The sequence below is a fragment of the Cannabis sativa genome, chromosome 3 (genome assembly GCF_029168945.1).
Source record: "Cannabis sativa cultivar Pink pepper isolate KNU-18-1 chromosome 3, ASM2916894v1, whole genome shotgun sequence".
NCBI classification, from domain to species: domain Eukaryota; kingdom Viridiplantae; phylum Streptophyta; class Magnoliopsida; order Rosales; family Cannabaceae; genus Cannabis; species Cannabis sativa.
Window position 1 is genome coordinate 61,660,771 of NC_083603.1, and position 18,018 is coordinate 61,678,788.

General features: G+C 33.6%; 1 protein-coding gene across 3 annotated transcripts; it reads left to right on the forward strand.

Annotated features, from left to right (window-relative positions):
• The first annotated feature begins 11,377 nt into the window (after positions 1-11,377).
• On the forward strand, positions 11,378-14,758 carry LOC115711472 (transcription factor PIF7). 3 transcript variants are annotated; one of them, XR_009686949.1, is made up of 7 exons: positions 11,378-11,629; positions 12,424-12,931; positions 13,225-13,323; positions 13,465-13,530; positions 13,631-14,047; positions 14,193-14,392; positions 14,659-14,758. XR_009686949.1 is itself a non-coding variant. In XM_030639811.2 (6 exons), exons 1-6 carry the CDS (start codon positions 11,496-11,498, stop codon positions 14,304-14,306), a joined length of 1,338 nt encoding a protein of 445 aa, XP_030495671.2. In that variant the 5' UTR covers positions 11,378-11,495; the 3' UTR covers positions 14,307-14,432. The 3 variants fall into 3 exon arrangements, 2 of the variants coding, with proteins under 2 accessions (XP_030495671.2, XP_030495672.2); XM_030639811.2 differs by lacking the exon at positions 14,659-14,758 and having other exon boundaries at positions 14,193-14,432; XM_030639812.2 differs by lacking the exon at positions 14,659-14,758 and having other exon boundaries at positions 11,386-11,629; positions 12,427-12,931; positions 14,193-14,432.
• Positions 14,759-18,018: the final 3,260 nt, after the last annotated feature.

Below are 18,018 nucleotides of genomic sequence, written 5' to 3' on the forward strand. Positions count from 1 at the left end.
TGTTGTTAAGTATATTCTGAAATACTTAAAGAGTACAAGCGATTACGTGTTAGTCTACAAGGGTGGTGCTTTAAATCCCATAGGCTATACCGACTCAGATTTCCAGGCATGTCTTGAAGACAGGAAATCTACATCTGGGATAGTGTTTACTCTTGGGGGTGGAGCAGTGGTTTGGAGAAGTGCTAAACAAATCGCGATTTCAGATTCTACCATGGAAGCGGAATACATAGTTGCAGCAGAAGCTACCAAAGAGGTTGTCTGGCTGAGAAAGTTCTTCACCAGTCTCGGTGTCGTGCCTGGAATGGAAAAGCCTCTAGTCTTACTTTGTGATAACAATGTAGCAATAGCTAGCAGTAAGGAAGCTCGAAGCGACAAGAGAAGCAAACATATAGAAAGGAAATATCATATCATCAGAGAATATGTGGCAAGAGGGGATGTACTGCTTGAGAAAGTGGACACAAAAGACAACTTAGCTGATCCATTCACCAATGTGTTGGCAGTGACTGCATTTGAAAAGCACCGTCAGAATTTAGGATTAATTGAGATGTACTGATTAGTTTTATATTAGTGCAAGTGGGAGTTTGTTGGGTTTTATGCCCTAAATAAAACTCCATTTCAATGTAATTCATATTATTCAATATCAATAAAGAAACAGAAGTATTTTTTATTCATTTGTGTATATTTTGGTTCACCTTATCAATTATTTGTCTATTTGATTTATAAATTCATCCAAACCCTTTTCACATATTTGATCTTGTTTATTGTGTTGTCAGTGGAAAGTAAACATGACTATGTGATTAAAGATTCCTAGATTTATCAGAACACTAGGGTTTTAGTGACATGACAATCTACAACAGAGTTTACTTGCATTTGGAGAAATGCTATGTTCTTTCCAAAGTATTGGTTAAAGTAAAGCTTGGGTTGGATGCATGGAGTATGCATCGGAAGGGACCGATATTGAACTTTGACATAGATTTATTAAACTTACCGTAATATCTATTCAATTCAATATCACCTAGTTGATCCTAGATCAAATGATCTTAATCTTGATATGATTAGGTTCAATCTCAAGAGTGTTATTCGTGTTCTTTTGTAAAGACCGCTTAGTTTAATTTGGAAATTAGCAGTTAATTATGAAGATTATTTATAGCCATTTAAATAATTTATTATACTGTTATTTATTGAATTCAGAGATGCATTTTTATGTCATGTAGTAGTTTGCATAATTTTGCATTCCGGTGCCCGGCATTTTGGAACTCGGTGTTTGGCTCAGTAGAAATCACAACTTAGTATGTTAGTAGTTTGGGACGGTTTAGTAGACATTGGGAATGTCGGGAATGGCCGGGAATTTAGAATTTCCCAAAAATACCCCTTTAGTGTTAATTGTGTGGTTTTAGTGTGGAGGGGCAAAATGGTCTTTTTGCCCCAATGATATTTTGTCTTTTGTGACTTATTAATGGAAAAATAAATGTTATTTGATTTTTAATATTGGCTGAAATGAGGGATATGCTATGTGGTTATTCATTTTCACTTTACAAAAAATTAGAAGTTTAAAAAAATAGAAAATTTTCAAGAAAAGCTCTCATTCTCTCTCTCTTTTTTCGGCTCTCTTGGAGCTTCAAGAACCAGCCCCTTTGCTTTGGTGATTCAAGCTTTGTTTGCAAAACTTTAGTGATTTCTTGTTGTGGTATGTGCTCCCTAACTTTCTTCCTTTGTTTCTTGGAAAAAAATGATGAAAATAGTTGATGCATGCATGATTGTTAGATGTTGTTGTTGCTGTGATTTTGTTCTTAATTTCAGAGGTTTAAAGCTTGTTAGATTAAGGTTATTTAAGTTGTTTTGAAGCATGATAGTTAGGTTGAGTAAAGTTATGATTTTTCTATGTTAAAACTATGGTTTTCAAAGAGAGTTGGCTATGTTCTGTTGCTGTGATGTTGTTGATGTTTGTTATTGCTTTCAGAGGTTATAATATGCTTGTTTAAGAGGATTTGAGTTGGTTTGAATGCATATTAGGTGATTTTACTCAAGTTTGAGTTTAGAACTCAAAGCTTGAGCTTTAATGGCACTTTTCGTTTCTGTGCTTTCTGGGTGGTTTTGTTGCCTTAGAAATGTTTTTTGGGTCATATGGAGTAGGTCTGGAAGGTTTGAATTGATTTGGAGTCGATTTGTGCAAGATATGAATTTTTGATGTTGCTGCCTGCGAGGAACCGGAATTCCGGTTGTGCATCCGGAATTTCGGATGGGGTTCTGAATTTTCCCAGAACCGGAATTCCGGTTGGACAACCGGTCTGCCGGTTGGGGAAAATTCTGAAACCCTAAATTTTCTCGATTTTATGTTTTAGGGGGTATTGCCATGCTTTTTATCGATAGGGAAACTTTTAGTTCCTAGTTTAAGTCCCCGGGGAGTGATTTAGCGTGTCACTTATAGTGTTGTGATTTGTATGGTTTAGGAGCCTGTAATCCGCCGCGCAGTTAAAGTTCCAGTCAGGTTGACCGGCACACCTGAATTCAGAATCCAGGTAAGATTAGTATAACAGTATGCATATGTAGATTACAAGTTTAGCGTGCATGTAGGAAGCTTGTTAGATTACATTAGTTATGTATGTTGGCTTCGAACCATCCAACCCTGTCACGTCGGTACAAGCTAGAGTATGACCAGCAGCCGGAGTATGACCGGTTCGACCGATCAGGCTGACATTTAGGTTGGTGGTTCCATACTATTGACGTAACACGTCGGTACAAGCTGGAGTATGACCAGCAGCCGGAGTATGACCGGTTTGACCGATCAGGCTGTTACTTGTCAATAGTACCGTCCCTATGAACGTTCAGAACTCAGTACCGTGTTGGACACGGCAGTAGTGACTCAGTACCGTGTTGGACACGGCAGTAGTGGGACTCAGTATCGTGTTGGAGACGGCAGTTAGGGTTATGATCAGGGGTATGGGCGTCTGATCATGACCGGGTTTTATGTATGAATATTATTATGCTTTTCTTACTGAGTCTGTCGACTCACAGTTCTACGTTTATGTGTAGGTAAAGGCAAGGCTAAAGCTGATGGACCGTGAATGAGCTTGTGAAGGTTGTACATGTCGAGGCGGTTAGGCCTGGAGCATACGATCCTCGGGACAGCGAGGCTGATTTTGTAACTAGTCGCTAGGCGACATTTATTTTGTATAAACAGTTAAATTTTGTAAATGATTTTGTAATCGGGATCCCGAGTCTTTTTGTAATTATATTTTACAAGTTTAATTAAAAAGCAAAAATTTTAATTAATCACGTTTTCCATAAACCTCGTTGATTAGCAACGAGCTGCACAACATGTTTAAAAATCACGTAATACGCCTATGTTAGTTAGGGTGTTACATCTTTGATTTGTTAGTTAAGCCTACTTTTGGGTCAGGGTGATACGTACATTTTGGGAACACGGTAGTGCAATTGAGTGGGAGCGCTAACATAAATATGGAATCTATAGCTTCTATCTGGTAAATAGAAAGTAAAAGATGATTTCCTTCGAGCTTAACCAAACGAAAATAAATGGTGGACTACTCATTTCACTTAGCTGAAATATCATTTATACGGGCTTAAGTCTTTTAAGGATAAAATACATTGTAGGGTGTTACGGTAATTTAATCCCTTTACAGTGTAGATCATCTATATAGAGGATCATTGATCAAATTAGGATTACAACAATGGATAATTAATGACGTGTCTATATGGTGGAACATATAGAGCGTTCTATATAGTTGAGAGTGCAATTCTAAGTTCTATGCGTGGATTCAACGAAGAATTAATAAGTCAGTTAATATAAGATGTAAATTCTTGATCTCCTTATTGGAAGCTCGGATATATAGACCCATGGTCCCCACACTAGTTGAGACAATACTACTTGTAAGACTCATTTAATTGGTTTTGATTAATCAATTATAATTCTCAAATTAGACTATGTCTATTTGTGAATTTTTCACTAAGCAAGGGCGAAACTGTAAAGAAAGAGTTTCTAGGGTATATTTGTTAATTAAAATACTTTGGTTGGTCTAATTAATAAATATAATAAATGACAATATTATTTAATAATTAATTATAGTTATTAAATAGTTAAAATTGACATTTAAATGGTTGAATTTGAAAATTGGCGTTTTTGAGAAAATGAGATGCAGAAATGATAAAACAGCAAAATTGCAAAAGTGGGGCCCATATCCACTAGCCATGGGCGGCCACTTATGTAGGGTTTATCATTTAATGTTTTGATTATTTTAATGTCAAATAATTCAAACTTAACCCTATGTGGCATACTATAAATAGATAGTGATGGCTTCAGGAAAAGTAACAATTCATCTTATTCCTTTCAGAGAAAAACCTGAGCCATCACACTAAACCTATCCGCCACTCTCTTTCCTCATAATTCCTTGATTGTTTCGAAACCTCTTAGTGATAGAGTAGTGCCCACACACAGCAAGTAGTACCTCAATCATAGTGTGGAAGATCGTGAAGAAAGCAATTCAACAAGAAGGACATTCGGGCTCAGATCTTGATAATACTCTGCAACAGAAAGGATACAAGGGTTAGAGATCTGAGTGGAAGGAGACATATTATTCCGCTGCACCCAATGTAAGGTTTCTCATACTTTATATGTGTTTACTTATAATCGTTTTAGAAGTTCATATTTAGGGTGTTAATCAACATACTTGTGAGTAGATCTAAGATCCTGGTAAAATAATTTCCAACACTTCTTCCATCCTTAGTTGCTCTGCTACATCTTCCTCTTCAATGTATGGAAGAAAATCATGCTCATCTTCTTCTGTGTTCCAATCCCAAGAATCTTCTTCATCAAACTTTACGTCGCGATTGATGATAGTTTTGCTAGTAATTAGGTTATACAACTTGTAGCCTTTGGATCTTGAGTCATAGCCGATGAAGATGTACTTCTCACTTTTGTCATCAAGCTTTGTTCTCTTCTGATCGGGAACATGAACATAAGCAATACTTTTAAAGACTTTGAGGTGAGAAATTCCAAGTTTTCTTCCACTCCATGCTTCTTGAGGTGTCTTCTCATGTGCACTTCTTGTTGGAGAGTGATTCACCAAGTAGACTATGCAAGCTATCACTTCAGCCCAAAACTCTTTTAGCATTCTTTTGCCTTGTTGAGTATGGTTCAAATCTTCTTCTATACCACTCCATTTTTTTTGGAGGGTCTTGGTACTGTTAATGGACGACAAATTCCATGATTTTCACAGTATTTGTTAAACTCATTTGATGTGACTCTCCTCCTCGGTCAGATCTCATGGCCTTAATAGGAAGACCACTTTCTTTTTCAACCAGAGCGTTGAATTTCTTGAAATTCTCAAACACTTCTAGTTTCTCCTTCAAGAAATAAGCCCATACTTTTCTTGAAAAGTCATCAATAAAGAGGAGGAAGTATTTACTCTTACCAAATGAATTTGGTTTAATTGGGCCACAAACATTAGTCTGTATGAGCTCAAGCGGCGTTGTGGCTCTTGATACTGACTCCTTTAGAAAACTTCTTTGGGATTAATCTCGAAGCAAACATCCTTCACAAAGTTGATCTGGATGGTTGATGCATGGAAGGCCTCTCCCCATCTCCTTCTTCTCTAAAAGTTTAAGCCCGCCAAAATTGAGATGTCCAAAGAGTAGATGACAAATCCATGATGACTCATTGTAGCAGGCCTTTAAACACATCAGAATGTCATGTTGAGTATTTAAGAGAAACACTCCATTCTTTGTCATGGGAACTTTGTAATCAAATTACTTTTATCATCTCTTATGAAAAGATGTAACATTTCTCTTAAGTGAATATAATAACATTTTGGTGGACCTAGTGAAGATTGAGGCAATTCGAGATTGGCCTCAACCCATATCTGCTACCAAAGTTAGAAGTTCCTGGGACTAGCATAATATTATAGAAGATTCGTTGAAGGGTTTGCCAAGATTTCTACACCTTTAACGGAATTAACTCGGAAGAACTGTAAGTTTGTTTGGACTAATAAATGTGAAAGTAGCTTCTAGGAGTTGAAACAAAGATTGATTACTGCACCAGAACTGACATTGCCAATCAGTGATGAGAAACTTATGATTTATTATGATGCCTCAAAATAAGGGTTAGGTTGTGTCTTGATGTAGTTTGGTAAGGTTATTACTTATGCGTGTTGGTAACTAAAGGAGAATGAACAGTGGTATCCCAAACATGATATTGAAATTACAGCGGTGGTTTTCACCTTGAAAGTTTGGCGTCATAATTTGCATGGCAAAAAGTACAAAATCTACACGAATCACAAAAGCCTAAAATACCTTTTCACTCCGAAGGATTTTAATATGAGGCAACGACAATGGTTGGAATTGGTTAAGTACTATGACTGCAAGATCATCTACCATTCTGGAAAACCAAATGTGGTAGTGGATGCTCTAAGTCAAAAAGGTCCAGGACAAGTTTATGAACTGAAGAAGATCTCATAAGAGTTGGCTGAGGATATGACTAGAGCAAGAATTGAGTTTGTGATTGGGAAATTAGCCAATATTACATTACAGTCTGATTTATTAGAAAGAATTAAGACCGCTTAGTAAAGTGATCCAGTGTTACAAGAGTATAAAGAGAAGTTTGAGGCTAGATCAACAAAGGATTTCTCAATTTCATCAAATGGGCTACTGTGGTATCAAGATAGGGTTTGTGTTCCAGCAGACGACAGTATCAAACAAAAAATTTTTGATGAGTCTCATACCACACCATACTCATTACACCCCAAAACAATTAAAATGTATCAAGATGTGAAAGCATTGTACTGGTGGCCAAGTATGAAGGGTGATATAGTGGAATACGTGTCAAAATGTCTAACTTGTCAACAAGTTATCGTAGAGCATCAATGACCATTGAGATTACTTCAACCTTAAGATTCTCGAGTTCAAATGGGAGAATAGAACCGTGGATTTTGTAGTTAGATTACCAAGAACAATGCGAGTCTATGATATTATCTCGGTAATAGTGGACCGATATACAAAGTGCACTTTTTACTAATGCAAACTACGTATGCAAGAGATCAGTATGCTAATTTATTTGTCAAGGAAAGAATTCGGCTTCATGGCGCTCCAAAGTTGATCGTCTCATATTGAGATCCAAAGTTTATGTCTAAGTTCTGGGAAAGTTTGCAGGGAGCAATGGGTACTAAATTAAGATTTAGTGTAACTTTTCATCCTCAAATTGATGGTCATTCGGAGAGGACTATTCAGATACTTGAGGATATGCTACGTGCATATGTATTGGACTTCAAAGGTTCCTGGAACAAGTACCTTCCTTTGATTGAGTTTTCATATAACAATAGTTATCAGAGTACTATCAGCATGGCACCACATGAAATGTTATATGAAAGGAAGTGTCGTTCACCTATTCACTCAGATGAAGTCGGTGAACGGAGATATCTTGGACCCAAAGCATTCCAAAGAATTAGTGAGGCTATTGAGAAGATTTGAGCTTGTATGCTTGCCTCACAAAGTAGATAGAAAAGCTACATTGATCCGAAGCATAGAGATATTGAGTTCTAGATTGGGAACTTTGTTGTCCTTCGGGTGTCACCAATGAAGGGGATTTGAAGATTTGGAAAGAAAGGAAAACTAAGCCCTAGATTTATTGGTCCCTTTGAGATCCTAGAGATGGTAGGTCAAGTAGCCTATCGGCTACCTTTACCCCCTGCTTTATCTGGAGTTCACAACATGTTCCATATTTCAATGCTTAAGAAATATGTGTCTGATTCGACCCATATTCTAAATTATGAGGACATTGAGCTTCAGACGGACTTATCATATGAGGCATAGCCTGTTCAAATCTTGAATATATAGATAAGAAAAAGTATTGCAGAACAAGATCATTCTGCTAGTTAAGGTGCTGTGGAGAAACAACAAGGTTGAAGAAGTGACTTGGGAGTTAGAGTCACAGATGCAGGAGCAGTATCCCGAGTGGTTCACGTAAATTTTGAGGACAAAATTTCTGTAAGGAGGAGATAGTTATAATATTCCGTAAAATATAATTATATTTAATTAGACATATTTTATTAAATATGTAATTATATGAATATTAAAGTAAGATTATAGTCTTACTTAAGTTAATTATAAGATAATTTGTGAGTTCTGAGTAAATGAATAATTGAGCGTAATTTATTAATTATGGAGATTTTATTGAAACATGTGAGTATCATATATACCATTTTGAAATAATAAATTTTCAGGTTCGGCGACCGTAGAAACTCGATGGATTGGCCAAGGATGTCACAACGGTAATAGAATAAATTTTATTGGGATTGTACTGGATTGTTTTAGTATTCTTGAGTTGTTGGATTATTTGGGGTAGATAGCTTTGACCAAAATGCCCTTAGTGTATGCAATAGCTTAAGTGCAGAAATGAGGACAAAATTGTAATTTGTGTCACACTGGTTGAAGGGCTATTATGATTTAGTTTTAGTGAGTTGAGCTTAAGAACTCAAAGCTCACCCATTAATGGTGATTTTGTAAATTTGAGTGAAATGATGATTTTGAATGATGAAATATGCTATTTGTATGAGATTAAGTTGATCTGAAAAGTTTCAATAGGTTTGGAGAAGTTTTGGCGGGGTTTAAAGTGAAAAACCCGAGTTTGGGCTGTTTTGTAGGAAAAACAACTTACCATTTTATAGCTGTAAGAACGGATCGTTCTTACAGGTTAGAATCCAGAAAAATGGTGGTCCATTTTTGGAAAACGGTGGACCATTTTTGGGTATTTCTAGCAACTAGATTTTATGTTTTATCGATAGGGGTTCATCCGATTTTGAGTTTAGGTCTTGGGGATTGATTAAGATATTTATCGAATTGTCATTGTCGTGACATAGGGCCCAAGATCGTCAAGCATCATTTCACTCAGGTCGGTCCGCACACATGGCTTTGGACTTGAGGTAAGAAAAGTTAACTGTACCGCTTAGCATGTCAAAAATAAGATACGGTAATTACTGTTACTAAGAAGAGTTATTACTCCCTTTTGAAACCGCTGATTGATTTCTTACTTATTTATTGCTCAATTATGCAACGATAGTGACATTAGAAACTCGTTGGTAACAAGGGTTAAAGATGCTTTATAAAGTATCGAGTTTCAGCTTATCTTATTAGACAAATAAATGGTTATTAGCATTTGATTACACTTTGATTAACTCTGTAAACTATATGTTGCAATGTATGCTCTGTGTTGTTTAAAATGTTGTACTATATGTGATGTTTGTATTTTACCTATTTTTCTTGCTGAGTCTTTGTGACTCACGGGTGCTCCGTGGTGCAGGTAAAGGTAAAGGGAAAATAGACCAGCTATGAGTCAAAAGTCTCTCGACAATAAACATATCACCCTCACTGTCTTTTGGTTCTCAGCGAACAGGATCTACCTTTTTTAATCTTTTGAATATGTAGTAATATTTTGTAACAAACTGGTTTAGTGATTTTTTTTGTAGAATTTTGTAACTAAAGGGATCCCCAAATCCAATAATATTTTGAAAAAGAGTTCATGTTATACTTAAATTGATTTTCTAAAAGTTTTAATCAAATCACATTTTCTTTCTAAAATTATTAGTTTATTATTATAAATTAAATTATAGAAGCACACACATGGCACCCTTACGGGTTAGGGGGTTACAGTTGTACTCACAGTACGAAGAATTTTTTTCGATAAACTTCACTAATTTCTTTGCCATTTCTTCTTAACTGATTGACAATATATAATGCTCTAATGAAATAGTCAGAAATTGATTCAGTATCTTCCATAATTAAAGTTTCAAAATTACCTCTAAGAGCTTCAAGATAAATCTTCTCCACTTGCTCTTCTCCTTTGTTGAAAGTTTGAAGCTTCTCCCACGCTTCTTTGGTTGTCATTGCATTTGAGATCTTCTCGAACGCATCTTCATCCACCCATTGATAGATGAGGAGGAGAGCTTTCTTGTCCCTCTTTCTTGAATCCCCTAAGGCATCTCGTTGAGCTTAGGAAAGAGCACCATCATCTTGCTCTTTATGGCCTTTCTCAATAATATTTCGCACATCTTGAGCTGCTGGTAGTGCCTTCATCTTAATACTTCAATTGTCATAGTTTCTCTTGGTGAGCATTAGAACTTGGAAGGGTATTATTCCTCCACTTGTTATTTTTCTTCACAAACTTAGTTTTGGTACCACTTTTTTGGATAGAAGAAGAATTTTGGAGAGAATACTTATAGGGCTTGATATAATATGATGGGATTACATCTCTATTTATAGGACTCTATGGACTATTTTAGACATTATTAATAAATGACTAGCTTCTACATTTTTTTACATAATTCTCACTACTAACACTAGTGAAAGACAATTCTAAAAAATTTAAGAGTACTCAAACAAATAAGAAAACTCTAGACACTTTAGTGAATATAAAAATAGTCTAGAAACTTTAGTAACAGCAAGAAAATTCTAGAAATTAACTATATTAAATCAAGTTTAATACTTCAACAATATGTCCCTTTAAAAAAGTATGTTACAGATAAAACATATCTTGTTATATTAATTATTTTGAAATAATATAATATATAGATTAAATATATATATAAGAAACTAAAACTATGTAATATATGAAAATATATATTAGTTGCATCATTTTGTAACATATGGTGGAGCTACTTGTTACTATGAGTAACCTCCACAATTATCACCAATATTAAGTGTGTAAAAAAGTGTTACACATCTTAATATAAAATTCTTAAAAGCTATAGGAGTTATAGTTGTCAGAGAATGAGTTTTATACTCATTTATTGAGTCCATAACTATTAGAGGCTATGAGTTAGAATTTTAAATGGTGATATCCTACACTATATAAATAGGTTTAAGGTGCTCATATTGTGACAATCTAATTTCTATCAACAAAACACTTTGATAGAAATTATCCTAAAAGGTTTGATGATTCTCAAAGTTATTAATTTCTTAGAGAATTTTCTTAGTATTTAGCGATAGGGAGAAATAAACTTTTAGGCAAATGTATAATACATTTTTTAAGTATGGTGATTCCCACTAATATACACTCAAAGTTATGAGTGTGTTTCTATACATATTCTTCTTCTATCTTGCTTATATATATAAATACATATATATAGTGTAGTATATATTGTTATAATATTTATTTATTTAATTTCTTAGTTGGTTCATGTATTATATTATAATAGAGTTCAAATATCTTTATTTTCAGTAATTAAATCTCTAACATATCCTATTCCCTCTCATGCTTCTTATAGCAGCCACATATTCTCTTTTGGAAAATGTCTATCGCAATTCACAACCAATGTGACATCAAGGAGTGGGACCATATAAAGACAAGGAAATGTGAAGCTGTGGAAGGGTCCAAAATTCCAAGCTATAGCTCTCCAACTTAAAGAGCCTTCATATAGTAATGATTCATAATTTTCACAAATACATAGAGAAGTAAAAAGGAAAGATAGAGAAGTATCATATATGAGAGTATGAGTCATTACGTTGTACCAAAATGGAATCTAAGGCACCAAAGACAAGAACAAGTCGAAGGAGAAGAGGGAAACAGATCTTCTCACGTGCAGAATCACAGTAGTTGTAGTAATAGTACTCATCTAGTCCCCATGTATGCACACCATTTCTCTATTGCTACCTATCTCCCTATTTATCTTTTTAATGATCTCTATATACTTATACGTATGATTTTCTTTTGGTATTGAATCTACAATGAAAACAATATCATTTTTTCTTATTATATATTTTTATGTAATTTTTCTTGTTTCAAATACTTTATTAAATTTAAAAAACAAAGTTCCTTCTTCATACTCACATTTTGGCCTTCCAAAAGGGATTGTAAGTATGATATTCACTTAATTAAATAGAAAATGTCTAATACCCTTTTCTTTTAGCCCATTAATGTGTTATCTTCTCCATTTCCTCTTATTGAAGTCATTGGATATATTTTCCAAGGATTACTTTTATCTCACAAGCTATTTACATCTTATTTTAGTGTCATTTTCAATCATATATTCCTTCACTCTACTACCTTAGTCCTTATAAAATTTATCATTACTTGTTAACAAATTTGTTTATTTAATATTTTTTTTAATCCGTGCTTTAATTAATTTTCTTTTTTTGACTAAAGAATCTCCTACTCAATTTTTTATGCTAGTAGAAAACAAAAATTCCTCTGAAACATAATTGTTTTTTACAACATCATGTGCACAAAGACTTTTAACACGCTAACTTATTTTTTGTTCTTTTCAACTCCTTGTCTCATTCATTAACAAAATTTAAAATTTTTGTCAAAAAAAAAAACATTCTTCTATATCTAACCATAAGATTTCATATAATTCGTAGCCGCAAGATTTATTTATTTGTTTATTTTAACTCATTCATTTTATTATATACAAATTATAGTAGATCGAGATTTAATAACAAAGTTAAGGAGCTAACGTGGGAGAATGGCCAGCTAGCCATGCATGGGCTTGATGGACTACTTCCCTCAGGCCCAACAAAGCCTACATGGGGTACAAATTGTGAGACACTAGAATCTATAGTCCACCAAGCTACAACATGCAACAATCAAGTTCAAGACCCCTATGTGACATATCATGGACAGACCCCGGCCACCATAACCTTCGAAACTGATGCAACTTCTAGCGGAAAACGGGTCGAGAACGCCTTCATGGCCCCGCCGGTGATGAGAAAGCGAAATCAGTCAAATTCCAACAATGAAGGGAAGAATTTAAGTAGCCATAATTGTAGCATTCAAGAAGAGCAAGGAGGCCCAAGTGCTTGTGCTAGTGCTAGTACAACATTTTGCAAGGAAAGTGACACAACTCTGATGACATGGGCTTCCTTTGAATCTCCCCAAAGCTTGAAGAACAAAAGTACCGATGAGGATTCAGCCTGTCATGATGGCATGGTAAAAAAAAAAGGAGAGATTTTTGAATTGTAGTAATTAACTATATATGACTTGCTCAAAGTTGTCAGCATTGTGTAACATCAACAAATTTGAAAACTTCCAAAAAATAAATAAATAGATAAAGTTACAAAACACAATTCCCAGGAAATATTGAATTTGATTCTTAACTATTGTTGCAAACATATGCCAATTTGCAACTTTTTAAATAGTATTGATGCAAATTAAGAGGCTAATAAACTGTTGTAATAACTAGTGTAAAACAATGTTTTCTAAACTTAAAATGTGTGTAACAGGGAAACCAAGATGAAGACCAAGAAACAAAAGGTGAATCTGGACGCTCTAACTCAACAAGAAGAAGTCGTGCTGCTGCTATTCATAACCAATCAGAAAGGGTATACAAATTTGTACTTATAAGCTTTGTGATCATCAATAGAAATAGTCTTCGATGATGTTTGGCATATGAAATATTTGTATAGCTTAGATACAACCTATTGAGAGTTTCAAAGTCTTTTTCTTTTACTTGTTCTGTATAGAGGCGAAGAGATAGGATTAACCAGAAGATGAAAGCCCTGCAAAAGTTGGTGCCAAATGCAAGTAAGGTAAGTGATACTGTTACATTACAATTTACAACAAAGTATCGCCTTTTGTTTTTATTAGTACCTTATGTGTGTGGTATTTGTATTCATTTTTATTTTACAGACAGATAAGGCTTCAATGCTTGATGAGGTGATTCACTACTTAAAGCAACTTCAAACTCAAGTTCAAGTGATGAGCAGTTTGAGAAACATGTCACCTCAAATGGTGATGTCTTTGGGAATGCAACAACAACTTCAGATGTCAATGCTAGCCCGGATGGGAATGGGGATGGGGATGGGAATGGGAATGGGAATGGGAATGGGAATGCTTGACATGAGCTCAATGGCAAGATCTTCACCTCCGTCTCTCTCTTCAGTCATCCACCCTACTGCAGCCACCACCACCGGTTCAACATTTGTTCCACCGCCGTTTATGGTGCCACCGATACTTATGGCTCAGGGTGCAAAGCCTGGCCCTGCAGACACCTCCACTTCTTCTTCGGTTTCTTTACCTGATCCTTATTGTGCTCTTATGGCACAAGTATGATCCGCAGTTTTACTATTGACTAATAACCTTTCTTATTACTTTTTATAATCTGTTTTATTGATTGATTATATGAAAATTTTCACTGAAATGTCATTTGTATGTAAATATTTTCTTACACTTTTGTTATTGTTTTTTTTAGCCAGTGAATATGGAGCTTTACAACAAGATGGCAGCAGCATTGTACGGTCAACAAGTTAATCAGACTAGACAGGCAGCAAAAAGTCCTAAGTTTAGTACTCATGTTCAAGATTAAAAATTACTAATAGTGAAAAATTCAAAATATTTTAAAGCATTCTAGAAGCTTGGATTACACAATGTTTGTATTTCATGATTATTGATGTGCCTAATTGAAAATTATTATTCTACTCTTTCTCCGCAATCCCTAATGTTCCTATTGGTTCATTTTTTTTCTGTGGAGAGCATAGCTTTATTTGAACTTCATACACACAGAACCAGCATAAATTATGTTTACATAGATATAATCTATGTTGGAATCATACTTTTATAACAATGTAACATAAAAAGAAAAATACTATCTTGAGCAATTAAAAAAAAATAGTACCAAGACAATATTATTAAAAAGAAAGAAACAAATTGTTCTGTAGATGTAGTGATGGTCCCTTACTAAGAATTTGTAATAGAATTCTTCAAAGAATGGAACATGTTAAGTATATACTAAATATATCTTATCTGATCTTTAAGTTATAATCTCTAAATCACTTCAATAAGGCTTGACATATTCTACGAGTCCTGAACTAAAAATTGTATTTAGAAATTATGGAATATGATCATCCTTTCCATTATTCTTAATTTGAAAAATGATCATATAGTCTTTGATAAGTGTATAACATAAATTGAAACATAGAGGAGCATTGTTTACACATAAGTTTTCAGCCTTAAATTTTCTCTTAAGTAGTATGAATTCATCTTATTTGTCACTCTCTTATTTTTCTTGTTCTAATTTCTACAAAATCAAAAACATAAATGTAAGACATTCAGCACTAAAAATTGTAGTTTCTGGTGCGATTTGTAGAAACCATAAACACCACTACTTTGGTCAAAGAACATTGCTCCAAACCACTCCTAAAGTAAAAATTTTGATATTCTTAAACCAAATATACATGGCAGGAAATTGACTAGAATCACACTGATTGGCACAAGTCAATTATCCATCAAAACTAGGAAAATTTTTCCAGAAGAGTCTATGGATGGATTATATATTTAAAGCATAAGGCCTCTCATATCATGTCTTAAACATACATGTATTGTAGGCCAACTTTCATGCATTCATGTTGCCTATAATCTCTATCATCTTAAACCTACTCACTAGGTACTGGGGCCAGCCTAAGATTAGTAGTTCTTGGTGTAATTAACTTCTTCACATGAATTGGTGTGGGGGACCATGAAACACACCCCCATTGGTGTTACATGACTCATTTCATGTGTTGCAGGCTCGTAAGTGGTTTAGACCTTGTTACATCCATCTGTGGCAAGAACTAAAGTCACAGAAAGAGAGGAGCTCGCTTGTGTCAGCCAAGGAATAAGATCGAGAGTGGGATTGACAATGACTCTTTTACATTCTTTGCAAGAGATTCAGAAAGAAATCAGAATACAGTTTTCCTTGATTTTCACATGTGTTAAAATTGAAAGAGAAATTATAAAAAAGGAAATGAACACAAACACGGGCAGGTTATTCTTGATTTAGTGATTAGTACTTTTGTAAGTCTAAACTTACAATTCTTATTCTCTACATAATTGTTACTTGTGTGAGTGAGAAAATTTGAAAAATATTCACAAATTAATAGTTTCTTTTTCTGTTACTTGCTACCTGCTTGTTTTTGTTTGCATTATTGTCTAGCCCCATTACATGAACTGGTCAAAGAAAATCTATAATGATTGAAAAAGAAAAAAGATGAATCAAGTTAGAAAAATTAAATGTTGGATTAGAGTTTAGTGTAGGTGGCACCAAGACAAGGATTCTGAGCTTGAAATAGAGATGGAGATGGATTCTTTATCTAGCTATAAAAATCTAATTGAAGACGTACACCACTTGTGTACAATGGCCGGAAGAGAATGGGACCATTTGAAATCAATTCATGAAGATTTCGTTTTGGGTTAGAATGGATCATATTAATAATACCCAACTTAAAATATAGCTAGGAATTTCTAATGCTACAAATTTCATTCTAAAATCCAAAGGCGTCATAAATGGTGAATAGAATGCTAACTTAAAGGCCACCTCACATTATCAATAGAGTTCCAGAGAATAGGGTTCCGAAGGACCATTTTAGTTCTTTGTCACAGGCTGGAAATTGTGGGAATAATTGGGGGCATTTAGGAGTGTAAATGGATTGGGTTGCATCTGATCCAGCAATGATCTAACTCAATCGAGATCAGATGATGATTCGCCCCGCCCCGTTGGACTAGTTTTTCGAATTGGATCTAATCCGACCTTCCGACCCAACTTATCACGGTCGGATCTAATCCCATGCAATTTTTTCTTTATTCTAAAAAGAGACAAAGGGTCAAAAGTGGGGTTGTTTGGCTTCCTAACTTAAAATTTGTTTTCAGTTTTAAAAAAAGAAAGCTGTTTTTAAAAACTAATAAGGGTCGTTTAGCAAAAAATTTTAAAAATAGATTTTTAAAAACTGAGTTTTAAAAAACTAGAAAACAGAAAACATCAAAATATTAGTTTCAACTTTCAAAAACAATTTTTGTTTATCTAACATATTATATTTTATATTTTTACTCACATACTCGGAACCGAACCCGAACCCGAACCCGGACTCGGATGGGTTCATGTCATGGTATGGTGTTAAAATATTAATTTTTTTTTAGTAAAAAGAAATAAAAAATTATTTTAAAAAACTTGTGCCAAACACCATTAAATTTTTAAAATGACAAAAAACTGTTTTCTATTCTCAATTTTAAAAACACAATTCTAAAAATTGAAAACTGAAAACACAGCCAAAAAGGCTCATATTCTCTCCTTTTTTCAAGCTCTAACTTTTCATTTATTATTTAACTAGTTAACGAAGCCGCACTTCGTGCGGTATGTATAATAATTTTAAAAAAATTTACATCACAATATAATTTTTTTGTTAGGATATCAAAATACTTTTTTTATTATAGATAACAAATAATAAAATTATAAATTAATTCCCAAAAATACTAAAAGTACATATAAATAGCAAAAATAATCACTATCTAATAATTTTTCATATATATATATATCATCAGTATAGGAATCAAGTTAAGCTTAGCTTCTAATAGAGAATTTGGTCCTTATCTCCTTAATGTGCTTTTTTGCATGAATCTCCATATGCATTTTTATAGAAGACTTTCAAATTAAATAAAAATCTATTTATTAAACAATATATAACAAAAAATTGTTCATATATATATAACATATAAAAAATAGTGATCAAGAATACTTACCATTAATATAAAATTGATTTGTGTTGTTAATTGATCCAGTAATATTGATTGATATTTAGTATGATATTCTCTATTTATATACGTACTATTTTGCATGATTAGTAGTTGTAAAGTATTTATTAATTATATCAATTAATTAGAAAATATAAAATTAGAAGAAAAAACTATAAGAAGTAATCAATAAATTTTTCATTGATTTCGATGTAAGTAGAATATGTATGAGTGATATTGATTTAATTAACTATATAAGTGAAGAAGTAGTATGGTTTGAGTGTATATTTAATTCAGATATTACAATTTTTTTAATATTATTAAATGAAAAAAAATATAAAAAAAAACTACAAAATAAAATAAAAATTAGAAGAAGATCAAGTCACCTCATTTATTTTTATTTCAAGATTATATGTAGATATAAAATTTACAATAGACAGATAACTTAGAAGATAACTTAAAATAAAATAATAATTGAAATTAATTATTAATAATTAAAAACGTCAAAAAATTATTCAAATAATTAAGTTTATCAA